This window comes from Crocodylus porosus, unplaced genomic scaffold, assembly GCF_001723895.1.
Source record: "Crocodylus porosus isolate Cpor-Errol unplaced genomic scaffold, CroPor_comp1, whole genome shotgun sequence".
Lineage (NCBI taxonomy): Eukaryota > Metazoa > Chordata > Crocodylia > Crocodylidae > Crocodylus > Crocodylus porosus.
In genome coordinates, this window is record NW_017728949.1 from 18,406,690 (window position 1) to 18,429,616 (window position 22,927).

At 37.6% G+C, this 22,927-nt stretch overlaps 1 protein-coding gene across 10 annotated transcripts in view; it reads left to right on the forward strand.

Annotated features, from left to right (window-relative positions):
* Positions 1 to 22,927, forward strand: part of LRRFIP1 (LRR binding FLII interacting protein 1) — a 189,001-nt gene that overhangs the window by 117,648 nt on the left and 48,426 nt on the right. For 6 of the 10 annotated variants that reach the window (XM_019553797.1, XM_019553788.1, XM_019553792.1 and 3 more), the window contains exons 5-7: positions 160 to 204; positions 636 to 686; positions 22,326 to 22,403. The exons of 3 other annotated variants lie outside the window; for them this stretch is intronic. In XM_019553797.1, coding sequence (XP_019409342.1) covers positions 160 to 204; positions 636 to 686; positions 22,326 to 22,403 — 174 coding nt within the window. The remainder of the gene's footprint in view (positions 1 to 159; positions 205 to 635; positions 687 to 22,325; positions 22,404 to 22,927) is intronic. One more of the 10 variants, XM_019553791.1, reaches the window with a different exon arrangement.

Here is a 22,927-nt window from a genome sequence, read left to right on the forward strand (position 1 = left end):
TCAGTTTCCAGTGTCATTTGTTGTCATCTGATTTAACCTTGCTCAGTCCAGTTTCCTTCTAAACACTGCTGACTCTTCATTGTTTCTTTCTGAAATCATTGTTTTGGTATTTCTTTTTCTTTCAACATCTCATTCTTGATTTCTCTGCTGCCTTGGTAGGAAGACAGTGAGCGTTATTCCCGTAAATCCAGAAGAAATGCTTCGGTTAGTATGTTCTTTTGTTCGTTCTTTATACTTTGCACGATGGTAATCTGTCTTTAAAATGTATTTACATTATGTCACCTCTTGCAAATGATTCTGGAGAACTTGTATGAGTTTTCCAGACCAGAGGGAGGTAAAAATGAACAATAAACAGGGTGGACTATGAGCCAACCATAGCTTAGGGATAAGCTGTGTAACTTCTTACCTCGTTCAAACTCCAGTGGAATGCTTCAGTGTGTGTTTTAGATGCTCTTCTGTTTGATTAAAGTAAGTAAGATATACTGAGCATTGTTTTAAGGTGCTTAGCCCAATTTCTGCCCCACCACTTTCCAATTCAGCTTTCTGATACTATCTGCATTTGCTTCATTACTCATTATCTGTAATCTTTTCATTCTTTTCTTCTTGAGGGTTTTTTTTGTATTTTCTTTTAATAGGCTTCGGATGAAGATGAGCGCATGTCAGTGGGTAGCCGTGGAAGCTTGAGGGTTAGTAAATTGTACAATTAAGTGTGTGTGAATTTTTATTGAAGTTGTTGTTCTTGGTTAGTGAATAGGTTACTTGTTATCCCTTCTAGAACACTGATATCTCTTCTCTCTCAAACCTTCCAATTTTGCCTTATTGTAGGCTTATACTTTGCAGGCCTACCTCAAGGCTATCTGTTCTCTCAAATAAGAACTATATGGACATTTCATATACATTAAATTGTAAGTATGAATAGAAAAAAGCATAACATTCTTTAGATATTTTCTGTGCTAAATATTCCCATAGCTAATCACTGAAGAAGGTATTTAGTTAAAAAGTTGGTCTACAGGCTTTCATTTACAGATACTTCCTAGCTTCTCCATATTGTAATCAACACTGGGGAAAAATGAAACATTCGCTTTGAGGTCAGTGTTCAGGAGCTTAAACTAACAACATTTGGGAAAGCACAGCAGTTGAATGTTACTATGAACCCGTGTTTATACTTTCATGTGAACCTGTGTTAAGCACTCTGGGAATACAGATGGCTACTTTCTTTGAGCTGCTCAATTTGAGATATTTAGAGCTTGGCGTCTGTCTCTGAGATGGGGTTGGGCACCAAGGCAAAACCATTTTGTGAATGTCTAAGCCAAATTTTTTAAGAAACTTTCCAATCCGAGAATAGGTGTTTTTGCTTTTATGTCTGTGAAAACTTCCTGGTCACGTATAAAATGACTCCAAATTTTGCTGTGTGTTGGTTACCTGGATGAACTGAATAACTTGTTAGTCACAAAGTGAAGTTATTTTTATAATTCAAGGTAGGATTGATATTAATTCTAGTTTCTACCTTGTACAGAAAGGTTGTGCTTATTTTTATATGTGATTCATATATTGGTCATGACATGACACTGATTTGACTATTAAGCGCACAATTCTCTGACATGAAGTCTTAATTTCACTCAATACAAGTAAAATATTTTAATGACTGTGTGCGTTTCTATAAAGAGAAAGTGAAGAGTTTTTTCCTTGATGAGAGGAAAAAATAAATGTGATGTCTGATTTGCAGTACAATTAAACTTGATAAGACGTGGGGGGGTTGCTATCTTAAATTGTTTCATCACTGGGCCTTTTGGTTTCAATTCATTTTGCTTTTTGTGGGTGCTTTTTCAGTCGAAAGGAATATATAACCTGAATATAACTGTCCCATGGCCTGCAAGGAGGATTATAACTGAAATGTCATAAAAAATTACAGTGCGTATTAGACATCAGTTCACTCTATTCTGATGTCCATTGGTAATTAAAACCTGCATTTCACTTTCACGGGTCACAGTTCTTTTGAGAAAAATATATAATATCTGGTTTCTCTCCTGCAGTTTTAAGTGCAAATCTTCAGCTGGTACAAAGCACTATATTTTCATGGCAGTCTATCTATAAATAGCACCAGCTGCAGATTTGGCTTGTAAATATCTATGGATTACATTTGTGAAAACGCTCTTCTTTGGTGGGAAACTTCTGGTTTAATGGAAGATTTATGCTTTATTTCCTCTCAAGCTCTTCTCTTATTACACAGGTTTTTTGTTTTGTTTTATTTTTTTGAAAATAGATCTGCCTAAAGTCATACCACACCTGACTACTCTTATTACAGTTTAAAAATAAAGCAAAACAAAAAAACACAATAGGCTTTCTGTGAAAGTCAACATTTGGGGTTCTGTGCATACCCATTGAGAGCATTTGGACTGAGCCTCATATACTGCAGTGAATACATACCCTAAAAATATATTCTTGTTGCTGGGATAGATAAAATTCCTTCAGGATCGGACCACTCTGGAAATTCTGCAAGCTTGTGTATGTTTTAAATTATATTTATTACAGGGAAGCTCACAGAATACAATTCTACTTGTTTTTAGGATATCTGATTCAGATTTCATTCTTTCCCCGCAAACGTTACCCATTTTGATAACTTTACAGAGCTGAGTTTCACTTCCAAAATCATACTAGGTGCGATGTTGTCACAATATCAACTAACACTGATGTTAGTTCATAGTTATCTCTATGGGGGTTTTTTCCCCCTCTTCGCTTGATGCCAGTTGCTGAAATTCCTGATCTCTAGCCCTGTGGTAACGGTTCTGATTTAAAAAAACAGATGGCATTTTAAAATGCATTTATACCTCAGTGTCTGTTTCTGTGATTTGCCATCTTCTCCTCTTTGTGTTCTGAAACTCTGTTTCTTCTCCTGATCCTGACAGTCTGACTTGGAGTATGCCAGCGCCTATCCAGTGGTGAGAATAGTTTAACAAATCATGGTGTATGTTTAAAAATTGAAAAACTAACACTAACTCCTGTATCTGAGCAGTGGTAGAGGTGGTGATCCAAAGAGCAAAGATCCTAAGGCAGTCTTAAGGGGTCCATGTGAAAAACTATAAGACCAAGGAAAAAGACTCACTTACCAGTATGTGAAATGTTTGTTTCAGAGGCAAGTGCTGAGATTAGGGACACAAAATAACATAAACTGGTATAAGTGATTGGAAGCCAGTTCAAATCTGTAACACAACAGAAGTTCAGTGCCCATAAACCACTTTCAAAATGGCTGAAACTGGTTTCAGATAAACCTGGATGGAGGTAGTATCAGATTTAAATCAGTTAAGTTAAGTCAGTTTATTGAACTTCTGTCCCAGATCCCCTTCAGATTCAAGCTGTCTGCTCCAGCTGAGCGGGGAGGCATGCTCTGGCCTGAGCCACTGCAGGCATGTGGTTGCATTTCCAGAGTCAAGAGTGAATGTCTGTTAACTTGCTTATCAGTTTGATTTGTGCAGTTTAAACTAACCTGAGAAGATTTAATTGATTCAGCCTTGGGCATTTTGACCATCTATACTTAGCCTGAATGAACAAGGACAATAAACTGACATATAACTAGAGATGTATCTTTTTCCATCATACTTTGTTATCCTGGGGTTTTTTTGGTTTCTTTAAAGATCATTAGCCTATATGCAGTTATAATACTAACGTTTGTGTTGGATTTGTGCATGGATGTATTGCTGTAGTAAGCGTATATATAGGAGGTGGCTTTATTAATTGATTTAACCTAGTAAGCATAAATAATTTGAAGTCTAGCTACTAACTTAAACAGTACTATCTAAGTCTCTTTAATCATCTTTAATACAACTTCACTTTGATTCTGGAATGGTTCTGTTTTCTCTACTTACATTGTGTGTACACACTGGTATTCCTCTAAACTAGAAATCATTATAAAAAGTTTGGTGTGTTTGTTTTTGCATGTAGGTCTGCATGGCTGGATAAGAGGAAGATGGTAGGGGGTGGGGAGAAGGTGGGGGAAGGAATGAATTGATCTTTTCATCCTGCATTCTTAATCTCACTGCAGGCTGGATTAGAAAATGAGTGGACCAAAAAGAAGAACAACTCCAAAGCTGTATGTATTTAGACTGTCCTTCCTCTGAGAACTTTCACACAATGCTTTGATGGGGCTGAAAAGAAATTATCTAAGTACCTGGTATAGAGTTTAGCCACACTGGGCCAGATAGTTTGTTGTTTATCCTTGTAACCAGCCTATTGTCAAGCATATCCTGGCATGCCTTGTGATTGTGTGAGCATCAGACTTCCATTTGTTCTATCAGCTGAAATGGTTATGCAGCAGTGCTGCTTATACAAAGCAGTGTGAACATCATAAATAACTTCAGATATTAGGTGAATGTGTGACAGTATGTAGAAAAAGATGGCATTAATGTAACTGTATGTGAGAGGTGGCTACGGCTGTGTTTTTCCAGGGCGGGGGTGAGGGGGAGAATTGCAGGGTTTTTTTCAGGTAGTAAAAGGGCTGGCATACTTAAAATATGTAGTGACTGAATGATTTTTAAATCATTTAGTGAAACTTCTAGCAATTTAGTTTCCAAGTACTTAAAAACAGTTTTCTGTTTTAGAAAAAAGAAAAAAATACTACCAGGAATCCAGTAATGACCTGTTTTAACAAACACACAGCTTTGGAATCTTTTATTTTAGAAAAATAGATTTTCAGGGTTGCTCACAAGTAAGAATACAGAGTTGGTTATCCAAAGCATTGAATGGCATGTTATCAGAGGTAAATTACTTCCACAACCTGAGTTGTTCTTCCTGTTGCATTGCTTTTATGCCAGAGTTGTTGCCTGTTTTTCAAGATCAGCAAAACCAGCATTTCCTTGAACATGTGATGGGGCTTTTACAGGAAAATAACAAGTAGAGGGGTTTTTTTAGTACCAATGGGGGTGTTGCATTTAGTGCAAACCATATACTTAATTAGTATTTCACTTTTGCAGTGGACCTAAAAAATTGTCAAATGTTTACTTCGGTCTGTCAGATTCATGCATAGTAACTTTTATTAAGAATTTTGAAGTTAAGCACGTTGCATGAGTGTATACAGTATCAAGGTCTGAATCACATTCATGTCAATCAATCTTTTTGCAGTATATGGGTAATAATAATAATAAGAAAACCTATCAGAATGCTGGAATGCTTTTCAGTGAGTGTTCATAGCAAATGGTCACATCTTCCATAAAATCAGTGACCAAAAATAAGTTTCACTAGTAGCTACAATAATATTAATCTTCTGTGGCATGCCAGTTCACAAACTTTTCAGCAGCATTTATGTATTACTTCATGGATCTGTATGACTGAGGGAATAGATTAAAAATGAAATTCTGACTTCATCTCTCTTTCCCCCACCATGAGTTCTGTTGTTACTTAAATATTTTTAGTTTTCACTAATGCTCAATAAAGTGAATACTCAAAGTAAGGGTTGTCTGACATGATTTGAAATGTCTGCTGTAATTAGAAACTCTCTTGGAGTAAGTTACCAGGGGAGTGGCCATTTTGCATTTGATTTTGCTTTAATAGGAGGGAACTGTTTGATAGTCTAAAGGTGGTAGATAATTTGGGTAACAATGATAATAATCTGAAAGTACCTGATTCTAAAGGGAAGGAAGGTTATGAGGACAGTAGAATAAAAAAAGTGAACTGCCAAAAATATAAGTGGGGGAAGTAAGGGAGAAACAGACTTGAAAAGACTCATAATTGTTTATTGGGTTCTCTTGGGAGTTTAAAAGATGAAGTGCAGGATATATCGTAGTTACTGAAAAAGCCGTTAGTAAAGACACAATGCTAAATGCTCCCAAAATGAAGGAAACATTGGAAGCATTTTCAGGGACCAGCTCTGACAGTAAAAAAAATTTAAATTGCCCTTTTTTTTGAAGCAGACACATGATTAAGGATGGGCATGGAAAGAATAGCAGAAACATGACAGACATGGAGAGAAAATGAAAAGGGCTAAAGTACATAATGAGTTAAAATTGTCAAGGGAAATAAAACAGCAAAGAAAAGTTTTATAAATTCATTAGTTATAAGAAGACAGGGGAAAATGCAGGTCTATTGCATACTGTGTGGGAAAGCAAATCACAGAAAAGTAGAATTACCCAATACTTTTTTTTCTTCAGTCTTTCAAAGAAATTAATTGTGACCAGATAACTAAATTAACTAGTAGTGAAAGCCAGACTTTGAAAGAACAGGTGACAGCATTTTTAAATAAGTTAGTCAAGTTTGAAAGGTCAGATGACATTTACCCTAGAATGTGTTTGGCTTAAATAATTAGTCAAGAAATATCTGTATTTGGGAGCTTTTACCTTTAAGAACTCATGAAGGAATGATTTAGTTGTGAAAGAGCTGAAGCAGGGCCAATATAATACCCCTCCTTAAATGGTGAAAAAGAAGGGCCTAATTAATTGTAGACCAGTCAGTGTAATTTTGATACCCAATTTTTTTAAAAAAGATTAAAGAATCACTTTATGTGCATCTCAAAGATAATGAAGTAAACAGCCAATAGGGATTTGTCAAGAGGAAACCATGTCAAACCAATCTAATTTCTTTCTTTGATTAGGAGAATGAGCCTAGTAGCTAAGGAAGAAGCCGTGGATTTGTGATGTATCTTAACTTAAGGCATATGTCATTATCCACATGATATTCTCATGAGCAAACTAAGGAAATGGGGTCTAGATCAGAGGTTCTCAAACTGGTCCGCAGATCACCACTGGTCTGCGAGCTCAATTCAGGTGGTCCGCGGAAAGGTTGCAGAACAATTGAGAATATCTGTACTTGTAAGGTAAGACTACTGATGTTAAAATATGAGTTTTGTGCTTTGATTTGTAGAACAAAAAAAAAGTTTATTAAGTGGTCCGCTGAGACCCTGAGCAATTTTCAAGTGGTCCGCAAAAATAAAAGTTTGAGAACCACTGGTCTAGATGAAATTGCTATAAGGTAAGCTTACAGATGATTGGGGAAAAATGCACTCGGTATTTAGATTTTGCTGTCAGACTGGGAGATAGTTTTAAGTGGGGTCCTTAAAGGAACTTTTCTCACTGTGGTTTTAGTGAGTATTTTAGTTAATGACCTGGCAGATGGACCTGAGGGTATTTTTAGATATTCTGCAGAAGATACCAAGTGGGAAAGGGAGTTGCAAAAACCTTCAAGGACAGAATTAGAATTCAAATACTCTTGATAAATTGGATAAATTACATGAAATAAGTTGATCAACAACATCAAATGTAAAGTATTACATTTAAGAGGGGGAAATCAAATGCACACATCCAAAATGAAGAATAAGTAGCTAGCCAGCAGTACTTGCACATTTCTAGCCAACAAGACTTCTACTTTGGATCATGACATGACTTAATGAAATACTGGTGCAAAATAGGCAAATTTTAATTATGAAGATAAAATAAATCTTGTGTGTGAGATATGGGAGGTAATTAGGATGTTCTGCTCAGCTCTGGTGAGACCTCAGCTGAAATACTGTACCCAGTTTTGGGGCATTGTGCTCCAAGAAACATGGAGGACAGTTGAAGGAACTATGCTAAGTCTGGAAAAGAGAAAGCTAAGAAGAAGTAAATCTTCCAATATGTAAAGGTTTCTTATAGGAGCAGGGTGATTAATGGTTTTAATCTAGCAGGAGAAGAGTAGGGAGAAAGTAGATTGACTTTTCTTTGCTGAAACTTAGTTTTAATATTATAAGAGCAGTTCTTAATAGTTGGATAGCTCAGCATTGGAACAGCAACTTAATCAGTTAGGAAAGTTCCATGGAAGGCTAAGAACAGATTAGATATAAGTCTCTTAAGGATGGTCTTAATATACTTACAGTGCCTCCAGAGCAGTAGATGGGCTAGCAGACCTCTTGATGTCTCTTTAAGCTCTATACTTCTGGAAATTGTTGCAATGAGGTGTGAGCACAGCAAAGCATTGATCAGGGGTTATATTGCAAATTCTATTGTTTTGTTTTTAATTGACTTTAGGCTGTTTTCACATAAACCATTGTTCATTATGCAATTGAATTTTGTTTAATAACAAATTCAAACTGGTTTAACTGGTTTTCATTTCAGAAATAACTAAAATGTAAGTTTTAGTTTTTAATTAAAATAAATTTATAATTTTAATTTTACAAAAGACTTCATAATGTAATATGGCTGCTATGAAATTAACTATCAAGCTGATTTAAGATTTTGGTGGCCATCAGGACAGAGGACCACGAGTAGCAGATCTTTTGGTATAAGTTTGGAGCATTTTTGTACTAAAAACAAAGCCATTCCTATTTATTAGACTATTATTTGGCTTCTGATTTCTATATCATAGCAGGGGGCGGAGCACCTTACACTGCTCATGAATAACTGATTCTTAAAATGTATTAATTATTTGTGAAGAGAATAATGCCCACATCAGTCGGGAAGATTATAGAGAGGTAATCCTTAAGAACAGAGGAAGGTAAATGAAATCAAGAAATGTGACAGAACGGTGTAAGTTTTTGCCCCTTCTCTCCCTCCCTCCTAACCCGCTTTTTCTGTATAGGGCAAATGTTAGTTGTCTACGCTTGAAGATGATGTAAATAAAGAATGAGGGAAGTCCAGTGTAAGAGGTTGTGTGCAGTATTATTTTTAAAAAGTGAAATGTAGTGAGTGGATTTAATCCTGGCTAACAATGTTGAGAAAAGTGTTTCATTATAGTATGGCATTTCATTTAAAATTTAGCTGCCAGGAAAAAAAGGAAATCTTTGTACTAGGTTTTAGTGGTTTTTTTCCTTATCATTAGACTTTTCTTCCTCAGAGGTTGAGGAGCTTTCAATACTCTGCTACTATACCACGTTACCAAAAAAAAATTGTGTTGAAAGCAGGGACATCCTTGACATCTTTGGCTGGTTTACAAGTCCTGCTGGGAGACGAAACTCAAGTGTTCTTGAGGTCTTACCATGAGTTGTTTTTTAAAATCATTTTCACCCGTGATGGATCTTCATTATGTACAGCTGCTGTCCCTGGTGTATCGTTCTTATGAAAAGCATCCTTTATACTTTAGTTCTTCATAAATGTCAACTTTCAGTTAAACCTCTAGTTTTTGTTTCAGTTTTTCTTTCCTTTTTTCTCATGACAGACCAATGGTTATGATGAAGACATGTACGGATCATCCCAGAATAGAAAGTCTAGCAGGGTTAGTAAAGAATTTGCTTTTTAAAGAAAAATCTATGTTTTTGAGTTCATGGAATTAATACACAGGCTTCTTAATTAGGACAAAAATCAGCTGTCTCCTATGACAGTCTGTCCTGAAGCAGATGGTCACATTTGAATGCCTGCCTTGTAAAGCAGGTGTTTTCTGGCTTCCTTAATACAATTCTTGCAGTTCATAATAGGGCTACTCCAAGGAATCCATAAAAAAACGACAAAGGCAAGATGAGTTGGCACATACTTACTACTTTATTATATAGCCTGTGCTTTGAACTTAAATTGGTCAAAAGTCATATTGCAGGGAAAAATATCATTTTGATAGTAGGTATCTAGTGTGGATTGGAGGCACTGGGTTGCTTGAATGCTTTATTTAAAAGGGTGCAATTTGTCATTTGAATTTGGACCTGAACTGGTTAATCTCTTTAAGTAAAGTCATTGTTTCCCTATGTAAACATTTTAAGTTCCTAATCTTAAATAGGCTAGTCCTTTTGTTAAATTCTGAGCTTTTTAAAATTATTCTCCTCTGTTCAGGTCAATCCAGATAATATCAATTATGAGATATGTGACTATAAAAATTGTTTCTCATAAAAGCAAAAAATGTGGGCGGGGGTTTTCTGGAAACTTCAGCAGACAAGTAAACAACATATGAAGCAGGTATTATATTTATATATTCTCATGTACCATGTCGAAAATCTCCTGTAATTCAACCAGTAAGGTTGCACACTCAAATCATAAAAGGTTAGCTTCATCATTAACTCAGCTTCATGGTGTATGCGTGATCATTATGATTCAATGTCTTGCTTTTTAGAACAAGTTCTGTAGGCCAGTCTGAGACATTGCTTTTTGTGTAATGTAGTTTTCTGCAAATTATTTCCTTTAGGGTTTTTCCCTTGTCCTGTGTTTATTCCACACAGGCAAAGTTATTGGAGCTAGCTGCTTCTCTGACCTCTGGGATTTGCCTATCTTTTAAAAAAAAACAGGACTCATTAATGTGCAGGCTTAGAAGCCTTGTATGTATGAAGATTCTCAGTACTGTTTGGCAAAGCTTTTTAAACACATGCTTAACTCAGAGCTTTTGAACAATCCTGATGAATTTAGTTAGGGACTGTTTATGGGCTTATATGGCTAACAGAATATGAGGGCTTATTTTTTGTCATTTGTAAACTGTTATTTCTTGTAGCCTTAACTGTTCTATATAGTTGTCATGCATACAGAACACAGTGAATGAAATAAGTGTAGTAAACTTAAGTTTAAATTAAAAAACCTGTTGAACAGTTTATAAGGAGTCATGGTAGTCAGAACTCAAGATGTCTGGTCATGTACCATGAGAAATTCAGCAAGTCTCAATAAAGAAGTGGGTATAAGTCAATATATAGTTGGACTTGTAAATTGTACCTGCCTTAAATTTAGATTAAGCAAACTGAAATTGTAACAGGGACTTCAGCCAAAGATCAAATTGTATTTAAATGACTAAGAAAACAAATGTTCTGTCCTTACATTGCCAGTCTTGCTGCACTGTTTGACAAAAGAGAGAACAGTATAGTGACATACTTTTCAAGGAACTTTTATTCTTTTGAATTGTACCAGCACTTCTGATAAATTATGTTCTTGTTCTTTAATGATGTGATCCAGAGCTACGGCCACAGTGGGGAGAACAAAAAGTCTACAAGGAAGTCATCCAGGGAAGAGAAGTTGGTTGGTTTCCAGTTTAATATTTAAATGATCCCCATGGAATCTTCAGGGTTTGCAGCATGAAGATTTATAATAGAGCATATGACAACAGCCACTCAATGAATTCCTTAATACCTTCATTACCAACCATAATTCAAATTACCCTGTAAAATGGGAGTGGGGTTTGAGAGGGGTCAGTAAGACAGTTGCTGTCTTACTGTCTTTATAGGAGCATAATGAACACCACCTACTCAGTGCCTCTCTTGCTGCATCCAGACTGTGACAGACTAAGTACCGTATTTTTGTTTGGGAGTGAAGGCTGCTGTCAAGAAATCAGTGAGGGTAAAGAACAGAACAAAAACTTTGTTTTACAGTAATGAGTCTGACCACTATTACAGCCTTATTTCCAAACTATAATAATAGTGCAGGATCGCAAAATGTAATGTGGTGTGCATGTGGTGTGGTAGTTGACTTTGTAACCTGAAATCTTATCACAGTGCAGTGAGCCACGAAAAAATAGGACATCACTGCAATAGTCATCATCTATGATCGGATTCCAAGGTCTTGTAACAGGAAAAGAGTAACTCCCTATTGCAGTTAATCTTGAATGAGCCCTGATATTATCTCAAATGGAAATCTTCCTTTTTAGTCACCTAATGAAAAATATTAATTAAAATGTATGCAGAAGGACTTAAACTGTTCTCTTATTGAACTATGATTTTTTTTTCCACTGATGTACTCAACTCCCACTTCTAGGAGTGATTTTTTTTTTCCCCGATACAGCTTTGTTCACTACTGTCAGAAATCTGGACAGTCTTACAAATGAGCAAGTTACTTAATCATCTGCCTCTGTTCCCTCATTTGTACAAGAAGTCGGGAAGGTAATATCTCAGTCTAGTGCAGATATTGGTTATTGTTTGTAAAGAAGTTGAGTAAATGATTTATTACTAATGAAAATAAAACATCATGCCTCAAGTCAAATTACTTGTATAAATGACTGAAGAGACACGTTAAGTGGGTAATTGTAATGTGGTGCGGGAGAGAAGAAAATGGGAAAAATGTGGTTCTTTAGGAGCAGGCAGTCCCTATGTCCATTCCTGAATTTTCCTTTTTAGAGAATAGTTGGTATCTACATTCCTAAAGGACTTTATAAATTTAACTATAAAGCCTACTTTTTACTGTGAGGTGAGCTGTACTGGTTTGCCTGTTTACATAATTCACATCAAGTAAATAGTCAAAAGGGCCAGCAACCCTGCCCTGGTTTATAAGTGGCCTTGTAATCCTTGGTGTGAATTGCTTTTTATCACCCTTCTGCTCTTGGATTACTCCTGGCAGCCATTTCACAAACAATCATTATTTTTGTGGAAACCAGAAAGGAAGATATGCAAAGTTTCCATAGTGACTGTATTTGTTCGGCTCCATTGGTGCCTTCATAAAATATACATATTTCCTCCTCAAAAGATGTATATCCTACACACCTAAAACATAAACAGGTTTTAATTTGTAAATGTATGTATTTATGCATGTAAAATGTAACCGTTATTTAGTTATATGAATTAACCATTGGAAGTTGTGTGGATATTACTGCATGCTATATCAAATACATTATATACTTACCAATGCATTTCCTAAAGCTTCTGGAAAACTGAACATTGAATCTTATTCAGTATTGTAAACTGCATTTCTGCTATCTGAAGGTTTGCAACCTGGTAAGCATAGTTTGCCTACACTATCCAAATTTATTTTTAAAAGACCCACTATTCAAAATACCTTTGTGCTCTCCATCAGGGTTATAGTTGTCCCCCTCCACTCCCACATGGCACTGTACAAGCTACTTGTAGATGCATTAAGAACCTCTCTGAAGGAGTGAGTGTCTTGCTTGCTTACATTTTAAGTCTCTCCCAGGGTGTCCTACACCTCCCATCAGTCACGTAAATATTATAAAAACTTCAAAGTTGGCAGCAGCTCATGCTTTTTCTCGGTTTGCCTAGAAATTGCATTACATGCTCCTGGTCTTACAAGTTGGACAGGTCAGGTGCTGACCTGAATTTATGTCAGCGAGGTACTGGAGAGGAGACTGGTAGTGTGACCTTAAGCTCACAAACAAAAGGTTTTAATTTGAGTGGTACCTTGCATAGATTTTTCTTTGTAATCAGTCTTGCCATACCTGACAGTGGGTTGTCACCTGTTTCTGTTAAGAAAGGGGAGTCAGGAAAAATGTTTGGCTTCATGCCCTGTGGTCACCTGTCAGAGAAAGTACTTGGTCCTGTCAGGTTTCTTGGCACCATTGTATAACACAGAACTTACAAATAAATTTTAGGGATTTCAGTAAGGACCAGTCTTCACTTTTTTGCTTCACCAGGCTTCTTTTGTGACTGCAGGAGCAGACCATATTTTAAACCTGCTCTGTTACAGAGTTCTGCTAGGCTGCGTTACATAGCCTCTCCCTCTGGGGTCTCCACCATTCAGTGTAGAAGATCAGAGTGTATCAGAGGAATGTAATTCCTTTTCTGTTCTTCATTTCTCCATTTTCCTCCATTTTTCCTGAAAAACTGGGCGATCCAATTCCCAGACTTGAGCTCATGGGAAAAGAATTGGAGGAAAAGATCTTGAGGGCAAACTTTGATCAGTAATGCACAAAAGTGTTACTTTTCTTGTTAGCAAGCCAGAGCCTATCTAGTATTTGTAGGCAAACCTGTTTCGTGGTAATTTCATTTTCCTATTTTTTCAGAGGAATTCTTTGTCTTGCACCATTCACAGTTTAGCAATTTGATACAATCAGAATAGGGGCAGCCTTAAATTTAAAAAAAAAAAAAAAGTATAAATCTGTTAAGGGAGTCTGAGAAGTTCTATGCTGTACCTAGCTTCTAGTTGCACTTTATTAGCAATCCTGAGCTAGGCGTACCAATGCTGTCCTTGAATGAAGTCAGTTATTCCATTTGAGGAGGCCGTCTCCCAGTGAATCCCAGAGACAAAAAATTTAATTGCTTTTTGAGGAAGCTAGGGAAGAAGCATCTTTCTTGCTTCACTTATGCTGTGTGAGCCATCCTGACAAGATCTTCTTTCCTGCCAGAAGGCTCCACACGAAAGCTTAAAATCTCAAAAAGTTGCTGTTCGAATATTCTTAGGTACTACCTTTACATTTAGCACATTGTGGCACCGATTTACTACACTGTGGGAAGATCTCTGGTAGATAACATGGATGCAAAGCAGCACCTTTGGCTGTACTCCCAGAGCAAATGTCCAGGCTGAGCATTTAATAGCTTCAACTAAATGTGGAGGGAGGAAACATTTTGTTGAACACCTTGATAAAGAAGTAATTGAAACTAAAAACAAGTGTAAAAGCTTTTCTGCCTTTGAGCCATCAGGATGAATGCCAACACTCCTGTAGAGCAAGCAGCCCTTTCAGTGTTTTTCTTCTACTGCTGTTCTAGAATGCTTTGTTTCACTTGGCCTCACTAGAACAGCAGAAGCGTGGATAGTGCAGTCCTGTTTGATTCCAACAAATCTGTGAATTCTGCTAAATGAAGGACAAGAAAAAGGAAGGGAAAGGACTAGAATAGAATGAGGGATGCAAGGCCAATAGATCAGCCTTGAAATGCAATCCCCTGTCTCAAAATTTGCATCTGTTTTTTGTATTAGGTTATTGGAACCTCCAGGCTGAGGGAAGAACTAGTCAGTTTGTTCCTTTTTAACTCCCTTGAACTGCCAATTTACCACTCTTTTGTACTGGAAGGTAGCGAGTAGGGTTGGGTGAAGCTTTGGATGCTGATTCGATTTGGCGGAGATTCGGCCCAATTCAGTGGCCAAAACTCCACAGCCGAGTTGAATCAGGAGACCCTTTAATCTCTCTGAATCGGATTGGAACTCTCCAAATCGATTTGGGGAGCTTTGATGATTCGGACAGAGATACAGCTTTAAATATTTTTTCTACATACCTCAAGGTTTACCAGGCAGCTCATGAACACTGAGATGGTGGGGTGGATGGAGCGTTCCCCGGGAGTGCGGTGGTGTTTCCACTGCTTTTGGCACTGGACCCGGAAGTGGATCAGAAGCATTTCCAGTCCACTTCCAAGTCTGCAGCCAAGTGCACAGGGGAACCACCCACCAGCACAGCGACTGGTGTCTCCTGGGTCTGGGGGGGCACCCGGGGTCCTCCCTGGCTGATTGCTGAGCCAGGAGGTGCGGGGTGGAGGGGGTCTGCCACACGCTTGGCAGCAGACCCCCGCGATCCTGTGGGACGCTGCATCTGCCCCACCATCTCAACAGTCCCAAGCTGTGCCTGGTACCTCAAGGTATGTAGAACAAACATTTAAGGCTGTGTCTACGGCTGAATCACTGACTCTCTGAATGAATCAGCATCGAAACTTCAGATTCAGTTTCAGCTGAATCGAATCAGGACACTGATCTAAATCAACTAATTGAATCACTTTCCCTTGAATCAGGCTGAATCTGAATCCAAATCAAATACAGCCCAGTTTGCACACCCCTAGTACCAAGTATTCCAGATGTGTGCAGATATCATATGGAACATTCTAACATTGTTATGAGAGTCAAACTGGAGACTGAAGTCTACTCTAGAAGCAAAATCCCAGGGAGAACTTTTCATCTGTTTAGGGAAGGCTTACCTGCAACTGGACCCTATCATCTGGTCTCCCCCAAAGGATGTGCAAATAGGTTAAAGCTGATTGCTTTCCCAGCCTGACAGGTCTCGCTTTCTTTTATATCTAGAAGAAGAAGGGACCAGCACACTGTCAAGAATGGTGGGACTGCATATTGTACAGTTATTACTGTGAAACAAGTTAAGTCTGTGTTATCTAGGAAGCCACTTGGCTGTTGTAGCTAATAGCTTAAAACTTGAAACAAAGATGAACTGTATATAACCAGCTGTTTTGCATAAAGTGATAATTCCACAGCTGAGTTTCTGAAAAACATATAATGACCAGATTTTGACTAGGCTTCAGAGCTTTAAGTATTAGGCTGCATCATGAGTCTGAATTGGAGATGTTTAGGGAAAGGATCAGATTTCAAGTGTCTAAGTGACTTAAGCACCTCAAGAACTGGTATCTTCTACAAAAAACAGGGTTTAGGCACTGAAGCCACTTAGGTGCTGTTGAATATTTGACTTACCTTGGACTTTCATTGTTCCCCTGTTCTATATTAACAGTTTTTATAGGAAAGTCTCCTTCCCTGGAATAGGAACAATTTTGTTTTGGTCTTTGGAGACCTTCAGGATGAACAATTCCTGCATTCTATTGTGACTTCCAGGATGTTTTCCTTAACCCAGGTGTATGTTTTCTCTCTAAGTCCACTTCTTGTAACATCTGATTATGTCCTCAATTTATAATTTAAATACAATTTTTGTTTTCAAATCCCAATATTACTGTTTTGAAACCCCAAATTATTTTTTGTTATTGAAATTAATGAATTGGGGATTTGGCAATTCATTTACATGAAGAAGAGTTCTCAGATTGTTGTTTTTCATGTTGCTACAGGCTTCTTACTACTCTGATCTTGGTCTTCCCAGCAGTGGCTTTACTTCCAAATCCCAGCCTTCTTGCCAGAATGGAAGCCGGGTCTGTCACTGTCTGTTTTCCTCTGGGCTTGACTCTTTTATTGCTCTGATTTAACCTGGACAATACAACCTCCTATATTACTAATGAATGATAAGGCTTTGAGCCAAAGTAGCACCCGTTTGTTTGGTAGCCAGAAGTTTATAACATCTCCAGCCTTAAAAAGTTTTCAAGTTTAATAAATAATAAAAGAAAAGTTAGTGGAAAACTTTGTTGAGATGGCAAAGATGAAGATGTTATGCTGCAGCACTCCTTTTTCAGCAGTTGTTCTTTACTTTTGACATCTGTCCTGATTTGATCTTGGAAGGGATTTGGAGTATACTTGGAGTTCTTCACCTTTGCTGAAACAACTTTTCTGCTCAGTTTGCCAGTTGATTTTTCTGGTGGCAAATCGGAAAGAAAGCAGTGTTTTAAACTTCAATTTACAAGGCAAATGAAGTCATGCATTGTTGTTTAAAAAAATCACCAAGGCTTTTTAAATTATCTTGGAGGTTGAATTGTCCACTTTGCATGTAGAATAGAGTACAGTGTGGTCGTCTGGGACCAACTGCTGTTAGAGTTCATGCAGTATCTAATAGAGCTACATTAGGTTTTCTTCTTTGTGCTCTCTGAATTTAACTGTTGCATCCTGTGAACGTATTTTACTAACAATAATGTTTTTTGAATACACTCAACAGTTCCTATTTTATTTTACGGTTTCTTGACTTGAGTATTCAGAATTGTCAGTTCTGATTATGGATAATTTGATTTTTCTCTCTTTCTCTGTTCAGTTATAAAATAGAGCACAACTAATTCAAAACTCATATGGAACATTCTAAGTGTATAAATATCTATAAGCTAACAAATTTTCCTGTGTCTCTTTGGATATTGTGCCAACATCACTCTTGGCAGTACTGGCTTTGACTCGAACTATAATAGTCTCTCCTGGCTGCGGGCCATAAATGTAAGAGGATTAATGACCTAACAGTAAATTATTCTGTTTTTCTTCTGCATACCATGGTACCTCCCTTCCTGCTGGAAATACGCATGTGTCTACTTCATACTCTTCGTTGCTGGGAGCTAGACTTTCAGATTTTTAAGCACAGATTTTTTTTTTTTTAGTAATACTTTCTGTACCATGTTGTACACAGCGTGAGAACATTGAGTTTCCCTGCTTCATAACTCCAGAAATTTAATAGCGTGACCATGCCTGACTAGGAAGGATACTTCTGAGATGAGCACTTGTTTGTTGTGTTCCATTCTTTGTTAAAAAAAAGGATTGTACTTGTTTTCCCTAGCCCTCCTTGCTGTACAGTGATGTCCTGCCAGCCAGAAGTTACAGGGTTTGTTGTCCTCTGTCAGTTCACCATAAATACAGAAGCTACTTGCTCTTTGTCTCTTGTAATTTATCAACAATATATTGTTGTTCCAGTTTACTCCTGTTATGCTATATTGTCACTTTAGTGTGTGATCCATTTGAATGGAATGCATGTGTCTATGGTGTTTGACAGCTCTGTTTTGCTGGTTCTCCATTTTACTTCCGTTGGGATTCTGAAACCATTGCTGATAGAGCTGTAAAGTTACTGCAGACTTCTGACTGACTGAAGGCATTTGTCTTTATGTCAATGTATGATTTAGATCACTGAAATATAGACCAGAAAGAGACGACATCAATTCTGACTGGACCTGTTGGAAAAAAAAAAGTGTTAAAAAAATTGCCTTGCTTAAAAGTTAAATAAACTGTAATATTTCTTGGGAAGAGAATTTCCACTGTTCATGTGTTTGGTTTGTGGTTACTTATTATCATATTGTTACAGGAGAAACAGGAGACTCTACCCTGTATTTTCTTAGTGTCATAACTGTGCAAAACATTAGTCTACTAAAATGCAGCCAGATGGTAGTGGTTTAGAACATGCTTTTCCATCAGCTCATTTCTATTAATGCTGTAACTGAAATATATATGAAGTAAAACTTACTTGGAATCTCTCTTTCCTTTTCCTTACTTTATCCAGCACTTAAAATATAGCTGTTCTATATATAGGTATAGATTGATGTTGTCACTTTCATAATGGGCAGTTTAAACTGTTAAGAGTTAATGGTTTGAAGAACTGCAGAATTACTATTGCATGACTATAGGAATGTTCTTATGATGATTTTGGACCTTAATTAAATTCTGCATGTGTCCTGTAGAGTTTCACAGCCCACTGTAGCCTGAAGTTTGTGTTCATTCTTCACTTGCATGCTACTCATGAAATTTGGGAAAGGTCACTACTTCTGCATTTGTTTGTTCCTCTCCTTCCTTACTTTGTGCTACACTGTACTACCTTGTAATGCTTCAAATTAAAACCAGAAACAAAGTCTACCAGTTCTATTCTGACTCTGTTTTTTAATTGTAGGCTTCTCTGTATGATGAGAGTATTTACAGTGGGAGTCGTCGGTATAGTGCTTCTAGTTCTCGTGCTGTAAGATGTTTTCTGCATTTTTCTGTTGGCTTGTCATCTTTGTTTTAGTATCACCTATGTTTCTAAAGAGTGTAGTTTTTTCTGTATCAGTGGAGTGTATAGGATCACGGGCTTGTCAATTGATACTGGTGAACTGTGTAGACAAGACTGGGAGCATCGCCCCTACAAATCTTACTCTGGAGAGTCACTGGAGTCGAAATACTTTGCTAACTTCCTGGAATTGTCCCTTGTATAGGTGTCCCCTGATATATCCATACAACTTGATAATAAGGGGTTTCTATTTCTGGGATGAGGAATTTTAACTCTGCCTTTTCATTTGCTTACTGATAAGGAAAGTAAAAATGCAAATTGGAAAAACATCACCTTTTTCTTAGGCTCCACTCTCTTTTGAAATGAATTGGATTAATTTAATTCACTATTCCAGTGCTAACATATTACTGTGTGAAACATGTAGTGCAGAATTATGTAGATTTCTTACTGCCTTAATCATATTTTGTGGGTTCACATTTTCTTGAAGCTTGATATACTAAGAGATGAGAGGAAGATCACCCGAATGCATGCTAGGCTAAATAGAGGGCTTAGTGGAGTTATTTATGGGAGGAAGAAACTTCCATTTTTTTAAATCTGATCCTGCTAGAAATAACTGTTTATTGACACCTAATTAACAGTCATTCAGTAGCTTATGAAAATGATTGGGGCACTTACTAAACAGATTTTTTTAAATCACTATTGCAGTTAGCACATTTGACAGTTGCAAAAAGTAAGCAAAAGATTGAATAACTAGACATAAAAGCACCCCCTATCTCTTCTGAGGTTGTCTCTTCATGTCAGAATTGGGCATATTGGTGGGAAGCATGAGAGAAACTTACTTATTATTGCCTCTGTTCTTAAATGTACAAGCCTTTCTTTTCAATGCAGCCTTTGTGGAAGTGTTGTTTCTTTTTTACATTATTTCTCACTAATTAAAAAAGAGAGCATTTAACACTCCTTTACCAATTAGAAATGTCATTTTATTAGCCTGTAAAAATACTGCCTATATATTTTGAATAATAACTCAGCTAATATTTTTCTTTGTCTTATTTGACATTGTTGTAGTCGAAATGACTTGTTAATACTTGGTATCTTTATCAATATCCTTTTCTTCAAATGTCTTTGTTTTACACATCTTTCCTTTTGAGGGGGTATTTTCACACTGTTGCTAACTATGATGATCAGTTTAGTCAGTAAGCCAATAAATTTGCCATCTGGATAGTGCAGATTTATGTTTGATGCTAGCAAATTGCCCATCAGGAATGGAGGGGGGTGCCAGCAGGGACAGAGCCCCGCACCACGCCTTCCCACCACCTCATTGGGTCTAACCCCTTCCCCCCCCCCCCGGTGCATCAGGTCCAACCCCACTCTCTCCCCCAGTCTGCACTGGGTCCTACCCCACTCCCCTGCCCCAGACCACTCTAGGTCTGCCTGGCCCACTGCCACCTGCCTCCCTGCTTGCCGCCTCCCCCTCCCTGCCAGCTATTCTGGGGGGTGTCTAGGCAGGGATGGGCACTGCCACAGTGATCTCCCCTTCACCCTTGGGCAGGGAGGCAGGAGGTAGCTGTGCTGTTAGAGGGATGCGGGGGGAATCCGCATGTTACCTGCTGCCAAACTTCCAGGTGCAAAATTGGGCCCGCTCAGCCCAGCCATGCAGCCAGTCGCTGCCTGCCCTCTCGGCAGCACATGAACAGTTGGCCAGAAGCCTGACAAATGGATGCACAGACAGACCGACTAAGCCTTTTATTATATTAGAATGGTCTTGTATGTATATAGATTGTCTAAAATGAGTGCCTCAGTAGTCCAGAAGCAGCTGTTCTAATTTGGGCTAAACTGTAGGTTGCGGACGTGAGAGGGTTGGGGTTTTTTTTTAATGACAAAGGATAGTGATTTGAACAAAAAATGTTGTACGAATAGGTTATTTGTTCTTTTCCCTGGCTCTGCTGTGCCACAGATTTTGTAAATTGGTTTATAATGGTTCATTTTCAGTGTAACATGGTATTTTGTAATAGAGAGTAGAAATATGAGGGCCTCTAGGGATACGTCCACATAGCTATTGCATCAATCACAGTTATGTTAATTGTTCTGAAGTCTGCAGTTCTTCTGACATCTGGAAAATGTACAATTTGGACAATAGCTACTAAGGAGGATTTTTTGAAGGATGGTGGAATGCCACTAGTCCAAGCAATGAGCAAATGGACTGAACTAGACTCTCCTTGGTCCAGATTCACTGAGTAGAGAGCATTTAACTTAGTAATCCACCTTTTCCTGTGCTTTGTGACAGCTCTCAAATGTTTCCCATATGCTGTTGATCTTTTAAAATTAAACAATCAAATGCATTGGGTTATAAAAGTTAAAGCAAGAAGAGAAACTGCTAAAGTGAGAAATGGTCTACAGTGGAAGTTTTGTATTAGACTGGCATAAATAATTTTACTGTCTCATAGTACAAGTTAAATACCTTGATATGTTTTTATTATACCAATTGTACATTTTTAATACAAATGATAGAGCAGTACACAGATGTCAGGGGTTTTTAAGGAGTGATATCAAGGTACTCGCTACAACTTGTTTTCTGTAGTGCTTGAAGCATCCTTGAGAATGAATACAGTAAAAAATGAATAAAGAATACCCAAGCTTGTTCCAAAGCTTTTTGTCACTATGACTTGTCAAACAAAGTTCAGTAGTTAATGTGCACAAGTGAGATTTTAGTCATTTTATGCTGCATACTTAGAGAAGCATGGCTTGGTATTTCTTTTATATTCCTTTGTGGCTGTTGTTGGTTGCCAAAGGCAGTGCCTTGCAGACACAGTTTCTAAGTTTATAGCTGTAGTGAAGGAGGGACAAAACATGGGGAAAACATGTTAGAAATTTCTTCTTCCAGCAGCATATGAACTGTTGCAGGTCATAAATTTTACTGGCTGATGAAGAACAAAGTAAACAGAATTCAGTTCCTATGTTAACTATCAAAATGACCTTTTTGCAACATTTGTTCAGAAGAAACTTACCAGTATCTGTGGTTTCTTGCTTTGGCCTATAGAACAAGTATCAGCTTTATAACTGGCTGGTGTTGCTTAAGAGGGTGAGGAACTGAACAGAGATGGAAAGTACTATTTCATGTGAGCAGATGGGATGAAATCACCCTATACATATTCAAAAAGAGGGTCCTTTTTATTTAATAACTTTATAAATAAAATAAAATGTCCTCAATCAAGAGCTTTTTTTCTTGGTCCATCTGCTATACCTATTACTTTTGTGATGTTTAATGTTAAGTAGCTCCTCTCTAAATTTAACCCTGCTTTTCTTTGTCCAGCGTCATGTAACCCTTTTTTCTAACTATGCTGAACTGGTGCTGCTCTGATTCTTCTGCTGCTCTAACTCTGTTTTCCTATCTTTGCTTGCTGTGTTCTTGGGGTATATGTGGTCAGCCTTCTGAATACAGCTGCTACCTTGGTTCCGGATCTCGGACATCTTCAAGAGCCAGTTCTGCTCGGGCAAGTCCAGTGGTAAGCACTTCTTTTTTTTCTTTTTTCTTCTTCTTTATAACTGTTTGCCAATTCTTTTGCTTTACCTTTGCAGAAAGGTCATTATGCATTGTCCAGAAAACTAACTCCACCCCAGGATTAATCAGATCTGTAGCACAATATTTATAAAAATTAAGAATGAATGAAAGAAAAGAAACTACCTGAATCTTAGTTCAGACCTTTTATCCAATACATTTGAGATGTATTCTCAGGCACAAACATACTGCTGTCTATAGTGTGTTCTATAAATAAATTACCCAGGTATGCTCACATCTTTTCCCTAATATTCAGTAAAATCCATGGTGAGGATCTCTGTTGGGCAGTTTATCATCTTCACCTGGTGCGGTTTGAGTTGTTTTCAAGGGCACAGAAGTGCAATGAATTCTGAGTGGCCTCTGATTTGGAGAAACCCTTCAACACAGATTCAAAATTGCACCTACCCTAGTCCAGCAGAGAGTACGTGACTCAGGACTCTGTAAGAATTACAGCAAATGGTACTAACTATT